The 8,014-nt window shown below is 28.5% G+C and overlaps 2 protein-coding genes across 2 annotated transcripts in view; one reads left to right on the top strand and one right to left on the bottom strand.

Moving 5' to 3' along the window:
• Positions 1–574: 574 nt before the first annotated feature.
• LOAG_10738 (hypothetical protein) lies at positions 575–2,670 on the top strand (the record flags this gene model as incomplete). Its single annotated transcript, XM_003146261.1, has 4 exons — positions 575–616; positions 1,607–1,636; positions 2,149–2,199; positions 2,479–2,670. 4 exons carry the CDS (start codon positions 575–577, stop codon positions 2,668–2,670), a joined length of 315 nt encoding a protein of 104 aa, XP_003146309.1.
• Positions 2,671–7,545: 4,875 nt separating this feature from the next.
• Positions 7,546–8,014, bottom strand: part of LOAG_18554 (hypothetical protein) — a gene marked incomplete at both ends in the record, with an annotated part of 979 nt that continues 510 nt past the window's right edge. The window contains one exon of the mRNA XM_020451217.1: positions 7,546–7,969. Within this exon, the coding sequence (XP_020305014.1) occupies positions 7,546–7,969 (424 nt within the window). The remainder of the gene's footprint in view (positions 7,970–8,014) is intronic.

Genomic DNA, 8,014 nt, shown 5'->3' with positions numbered 1-8,014 from the left:
CTTCTCATACTCAGTATTATCAATGACCACATATAGCAAAGTATAACAGTTGAATTTCATTACGGATTCGGAGAAAACATTCCGAACAAATTTTGTCGCACAAATGTTGCCGATATATTTAAACAGCCGTCTGCCTCACTATATAGCTGCTCCAATTTGATTTAATTTTTTGATGGCTAAAAGGAAAATTAACTCTGAGAATATGGATGATCCATTTCTTGGGGTCATATTTTGATATGCTTCATTACATATATCTACGCGCTTCTATTTTATTCTATAATTTTGTTCACTTTATACGACATGATCAGATGCATAAAATTATCACAAAAATTATATATGAGAGATTAGCATGAATTTAAAAAGATCAACCGATGATATCATCAACAGTTTGCTAAGATGACTGAATGTTTAGTATTTGTTCATGAGGTTATCTTTCTTCCTTCTCTTCTCAAGAATAATTTTCCATTTTCAAATATTCGATTGAAAATTGATTAATCTAGAAATCCTTCACTATTTCACATCTACTTGTCATATTATCTTCTTCTTTTTCGCCTTTTTGAATTCTATTTGAAATATGTCAACCGTGATACCAAAGATATTGTCACTACTCATTACGGTATTTGGCGTTCACTGCTATAACCCCCACCACCCGATTGACTGCTATCCCTACCTAATTGGACAACGTTGTTCTTCCCTCAAAAGAAAAAAGGAATAATTCAAGCAGTATTTATTAAAAAAATTATTCTCAAATATTTTGCAAAATTGCATTTTTACTTTTTTTCGATGAACGAAATTCATTTAGCAAATGAATTAGACTAACTCATTATTACAGAAAGCTAATATTGTTAGTTTTATTTTTTTCTGGTACCATTCTAATAGTAGTATAGATAGCTTCATCTTAGAAATGAATTGATATAATAGCAAACATTTTACTAACAAGGAGTAGAAGAGCGTTGACTTCTAATGAATCATCGCCTGAAATCAGCGAAAAAAAAAAAGATTATAATAGGACTAAAGTAGTGAAGACCATAACTAACTGATACATGAAGTGATGGAAATTAAATCGGAAATTTCTAAATTAAATATAAAGACCTCGTAAATATGCCAATAAATCAGAAGATAAAAAATAATTGGGAACTATATGACAACCGAAAATGATGCGGTAAAAATTACTTAAGGTAATAACATAACCAAAAATGTTTAAACAAAAGAAACAGTTCTAAAACATATTTTCTAATTGGATCGATCCCTCATATGACAAGATTTGTTACCCTTTCGTAATACCACACATTCTATTTTTCCGAGCAGAATTTCTCTCAGGTAAATGGAAAGGTTGTTACTGATGGTTGTTACTGATTTTCAGTCAACCGAATTGGGCTGCAAAAAAAACACTCAATAATCTCACATTAGAATTTTCTTCGTCCACTAACAAAAATCAAATGAATTGAAAGATGAAATATGAGTTGCAGCTTGCCAAAAAATGATAGTTTAATTAAATTGAATTAGTCTGAATTAATAAAACTACAAGCCTAGTTAATTAACATTATGCGATATTTAAAGAACATAGAAGTTTTTCTCTAACTAAAGTAATTTAATTTTACTACAGGTTGACTATTTCACCAACACAGAAGTAAAAGTAAGTTGAAAAAAGACTGAACAAACACCGCCCATTTCAAGTAGTCTAAATGAAATTAAAGAACATTTAATTAATAATGTACGAAATAATCGATTATAAAACTGGATAAAAGATTTTTTCTGTTTTATACGCAAAAATATTACTAGTACAAACAAAGACATCGAAATATGGAAATACCGATCCCTTGGAATAATGTTATTGTGCAAAGCTATACATTACATGATAAATGAGAAATATAAAGTGACAGATCATCATTGTCATTTGAACTAATATTCCTCCCACTAACATTACTCCGTATCGTTCATCTTACTCATCTTTCTATCATTTTCCATTTTTTCTTATCCATTGGCATGACTGATTTAATCAGGGTAATGGTACTGTTATAGGAAAGAGCAAAGGTCAGGGATTAGTGAAAGAGGGGATATAGTTCAGTCAATGAAGCGAAATTTTTTTTGACTTTTTCTTCATTTTTAATTTTATCCAGCTTTTTTTCTTTTTCCTTTTTTTTGCAGCACATTTTCCAGTGTTTCAATAATCTTTCGAAGCAAGTGTGGGAATCACAAGTTTGAAATGAAGTCGATAATCCTCAATTTTCAAATTTCACTATGCTCCACGTTTCTTATAAAGAAACGAAATAAACTCATCAAACAGCTTACGTGGCATTCTACCATTATTAATTTTCCATATTTGCTTATGTCTATCTATTCAGTTTTTCTGAGATTTCCCCATTAACATCATCTTTCTTTTGTAGTAAGACAATCTCAGACATTTCGTCAAGTATGTTACCTTGTAATAATAAGACATTTCGTTGAGTACACCACCTTGTAGTAAGATAGTTTCAGAATTTCGCTTGTAGTAAAACATTCCCAAACATTCCGCTCAGTTTTCTACATTTGCTCGGTGATCTATCGATAACTAGAGTTGATTACCAAGTTGACAATGAGTTTCATTTCCATGTTACTCTCTATACGCAACTGTTGAATTTCGGAAATTTGGTTATAACAAGAGAAATGATTAATCCTGTTATTGATTGATAGTTTCAATGAGCGACAGTTTTGTCAATTTATTTTGTTACTCTAATTCTATCTAACCGTCCTTGCTCGATCGTCCTAAAAGGTATATAGGTATTTAAAAAAAAAAGAAAAATAAGTAAATAAATAAATAAAAACAATAATAAATTAAAAATGGTGAGTGTATTGTAAAACTGTTGCGAGAATGGAGCTAAAGGAAATTTTGGAATTTAATTTATATAATCTACAATATTTTATATATGACAGTGATCTTAATTACAATTTACTAGTTAAAAATTTAGTGTGAACAAAGACAATTTCGGCAACCGTTAGAAAAGGCAATAAGATTCTTGCGATAATAAAATTTTTCTCGCTAAAGTTTAAGCATATTTTTAAATTACTTTTTTTTCAAAAATTATTAATTTTCAAATTCCATTGAGAAGTTCCATGTGATAACATAATATATGCTTGCATAATTTTTGTGTAACAAAATATCCAAATATTTTGTGTTTCAAAAAAAAAAGCCAAACTGAAAACAATTTCGATTTCTGTAATCATCGGAAAACCTGGAAAAATTTATAATTTATTGAGACAATCAAAGTATGTGCATTACAAATTTCTATCATAAAACACTGTCTAATTTAGATCATTTTTTCTTGATAAGTGATTCATTACACAAAAATTAAAATAAATTTTTCAATATGTTAAATGATGAAATATTTATCAAATTCCCATAACACTGTTGTAAGGGATTACAACAAGCTAACTGTAATCTTTGGTCTTTAATAAACAGTCGATATGACAATCCAGCTTATACGCATATTGTAAAGGTATCTATAACCTGATAATTATGGTTATATCCAATGGTTCACATATTTAGACTTCCGTTAAATTGATTGTATTCTTTTGTCTTTGAGAATTAATCTTTTATGTAACGTATTGGTTCTGGTAAACTACACCCATTATATAAGGGATTTCCTTAGCTGATCGAGAATAAGCTTCATGTGATGTGCGACAAGTCTCCAAATTGACATTTTCTTTTGACATTTTCGGTTCAAAACAATTCTTCCTATTTTAAATTTCAATCCAACCATGTCTGTTATTTTCTACAGTTGTTAATAATCTATGAATAATAAATCTATCACGATTATCAGTAAACCATTATCAAACTTCTTGTATCCATGTTAAACAATACAAATGGATTTCATCTTCAATAGCTCTTAACACAAATGAGCGAAATGTTTTTTAAAACTTTAACTGGAATGTTACTCAATCTTTTACAACTAATTCGATATAGAAAGCTTCCCGACCAGTTTAAAATTTATGGCTAATCTGTCTACGGCTACAAATTGTTTCTTCCAGGCTTGTTTTTAATAAATTTTTTGAAATGGATTCAGAAAATATCATTTGTTTGAATTCTAACTAAGAAAGATTGTTGTTGAAAAGAAATTTCCCGTTCGAAAAAAAGTAGTGTTGCAAAACTACAGTAATTGACAAAAAAAAATCACTGTTACAAAAAAATACTGTACGATTTGGCTTATCATATTTGCATGTTCTGATGATAATTCTGATGATAAGAGGGAATATTGCAAGATAAGAGAAAAGGATAAATGATTGTAACGTATGTGTTAAATTAATATAATTAATATGTTTATTACATAATTGTTAAAACCAATATATTTATAATGGATTAAGTTATGCTAATCATATTCATTATCATTAGTGCCAGTGACATTAATATTTAAGATTTGAATATATCGATTTAAATGATTCGCAAATGATTAACGATATATGTGGATATCATCATAAGAATTATAATGCATATGCAATTTCGATATTTCGACCTTTATATTTTGTATTCAAAAAAAAAAGAAATAATAAAGAATTTACGAATGACTGTTATATTTGAAAAGTTATACAATGAATGTTTACATTTTACTAAGAAGCCATGTTTATTTTATTGCGATTTCCTAACTTCACACAAATAAAGAAAATAATTATGTCCCTATATAACATAGTCTGAGTGATTGACCATATTGTAGAATCTAATTAATTATTTCTTTCTAGTGTAAATACCAACTTCCTAGCAACAACACTTATACATTTTGAGTTACCGAAAATATGGCAATATCCAAATTAATCTATTCGTAAAGTTTCTCATTGTTTTCTTTTTCGTTTAATAAATTAAAACTTCCGAGTTTCCTTCCTTTTTTTTCCCAAAAAAAACGAAAAAAATTCATTGTAATTTAAAGTTATTTATGTTTCTTTTTTTTCTTTTTTTTTGTTTTGTTTGCAATTCTAATAGCAAAAGCTGAATGATTGTTCCTTGTTTTGAGCAGTTTTAAACAGTAAAAAAATAGAAAAAAATTTTGTTCATTTATTCATTTTATTCCTAATGAAAATAATGCTTTTTATTGCTCAATTTGACAATAAACCGTTGAATTAGTGAAGAGAATTGAAGATGTTTCACATTATTACTTTTATTAAATTATCCTCCAAACTTGTCTAATTAACTTGAAATAAATTTTTAAAAAAAAGGCAAATATGATTAAATGTGCATAATAGTCATTGATATAGTAATGAAGTTTGATTTACAAACAAAAAAAAAAAAACAATTAATTATATCCTAGTAGTATGATCAAAATGATTGTGATAAATGTTGTTGGAAGAGTAGAAGAAATAAAAAAAGTTATGATTAACACGAAATGCACATTTCCGGATTTCGAAAAAAAATGAACTTTAAAGAGAGTTTGTGGGAAAAAAAAATCACAGACTATATTACGATGAGAGTTAACTTTAATAAAGGTATCACAAAATTTCAATAGTCAATAAAATATAATTCTCATACCGATGTAATATCATTCCTGCAATTATATCATTTCTAATTCAAATCAAAATTTATGTATTTTCGATCATTAATTTCGACTAATTTCAACAAAACATAAGTGAAAGATAAACAGTAATTAAAGAAGGAATATTGAAAATTTATCAAAAAAAGAAGAAACAAAGAAAGCAAGAAATAAAAAGAAATGTTAAAAGCTATATATATGAAGTAAAATGAACATGAAATGCAAATAAAGTAAGAGATGCATGAATTTTTACATTTTACGGAATCCTTATCAGTATTTAATACGTCATGTCACGTATACAATACCTCACCGTCACATGCACAATATTTCAACGTCACGTATACAATACTTTACCGTCACTTAACAATACCTAACCGTTACGTATACGATACATCATCGCCACGCATACTTTTATTATTCTCTTTTTGGACAATATATTTGTAATAAAAGAAGAAATTTCACAGAACTCGAAGTAAATACTGAGGGATAGCAAATCAACTGGTCAAAAAAAAAATTACTTTAAATTACTTCTCTAAAAAAAATACTTCTCTAAAAAAAATACTTTATAATTGATATAATACAATTTACTAATGTATTTAATTCAAAAGATAAGACTGATATTCTATTACATATTTTTTACATTTTACTGTTAAATTTAATAAAAAAAAGGAAAAAAAATCATCTAAAATCAAAATAATGAATTGTTGTAATAAGTGACCTTTATCTTAAGCTTAAATGATGTATACATTGAAGTATAATTGAAATAAAACTATAGAAAAGAAAAGCAGAAATAAATACCTAAAATTATTTATACGATTGTTAATTTCTTTCATTTTCATTTATTTTTATGAATGATAATTAATAAATTTAATATTAAAGTGATAAAGGAAGATATTTGTTGAGGTAAATAAATAAAATAAAAATGAAAGTAAAAGATGGGAAAGATTGAAAGAAAAGAAGAATTGGAAAAAAATTATTCAAATTGATTTTTTCGCATTTTCCTGCTCTACTTCTTCATTTATTTCAATGTGATGATGACGACGATGATAATAATAATAATAATAATAGTAATGATGGTAATAGTGATAATGATGACGACGATGGTGATGATGATGATGATGATAATGATGATAATGATAATAATGATAATATATTGCTCCTTTCTATTTGAAATTCAATAATTAACTCATTTTTATATTCAAATCATCAAATTTGTATTTAAAATTTGTTGATTCATCCCAAAGTAATTTTTCTTCCATCTAAAATAACTGGTATTTGTAATGGCAAACTTTTACATTATACACATCATTCATTTATATATTTTACAAAAATTTACAAATATACGGATCAACACACCGATACTTATGAAAAAAAAAAAAGAGTCACACAAATGTTATCATACAACAAAGAGTAATGGATTTTTCTTGTTAAAAAGTTTTTTTTCGTTTCTTCTTTTTTCCTCTGTGTGGTGTGTTTCATAGCTTCGAGGCATTTAGGTTCCTTTCAGGAACTACTTAAATACCGTTTTAACATGCATTTCAATCTTCTTGGAGCTTCTGCTAAAAAGTAATAGAATCTTAGTCAATCTTTATTTGTGCATTTTATTCTCAAATCAAAATGCTAATAAAAATTGCGGTATGCTTTCGTTTTATTTTCAACTTTTTGAAATGATTATTAATTAATTAGTAGTTTTGACGACAATGATGACTTACTTTGAGTGTTTTGAAAATACAACCTATAGTTGCTTATATTTTGCTTCTTTTTTGACAATAAGTGTAAAATATTATAAAGGATATTTAGTTTATCTCAAAAATTGTCAAAACTTAATTTTTATTTCAGAAGTTTCAATTGTTACTTTATTAATGGAGAATTTTTATTAAAAAGTAGATCTGTAAGATAATTTTTCACCTTTTACAATTGGCAATTGGAATCAGAAACAACATTCATATTTTGTTAATTCTTCAGAATTTTCGGTAATTTCAAAAATGAAAAATCATACGGAAAGGTATGGGCTAATAAAATTAATCTCCTATGAGTTATGCACACATTTTCAGATATTATTGGTGGTAACGTTTGAGCAAAGTTCACCACATACTGCTTGCACATGTTGTTGCCAATGCTCACAACCACCATCAGCACCACAACTACCACCAGCACCACAATTACCACCAGCACCACAACTACCACCAGCACCACAACTACCACCACTACTACCGCCACCGTGTTGTTGCCCATGTCCACCACCACAGCCACCACCATCATCACCACCGCCAATCCCAATCATTCCATTATGTTGTTGTTGCCCGTGTCTACTACCATCACCACCACCACCGCCACCACCATCGCCACCACCATCGCCACCACCACTACCACCGCCAATCCCATTCCTTCCATTATGTTGTTGCCCATGCCCACCACCACTACCACCACTACCACCACTACCACCACTACCATCACTACCACCACTACCACCACTACCATCATTACCACCACCACCACCACTTCCACCGCCAATCCCA

This window comes from Loa loa, assembly GCF_000183805.2.
Source record: "Loa loa unplaced genomic scaffold supercont3.363, whole genome shotgun sequence".
Taxonomy (NCBI): Eukaryota; Metazoa; Nematoda; class Chromadorea; order Rhabditida; family Onchocercidae; genus Loa; species Loa loa.
The sequence above is the reverse complement of the archived record's forward strand: the minus strand, read 5'-3'. Positions and strand labels throughout refer to the sequence as shown.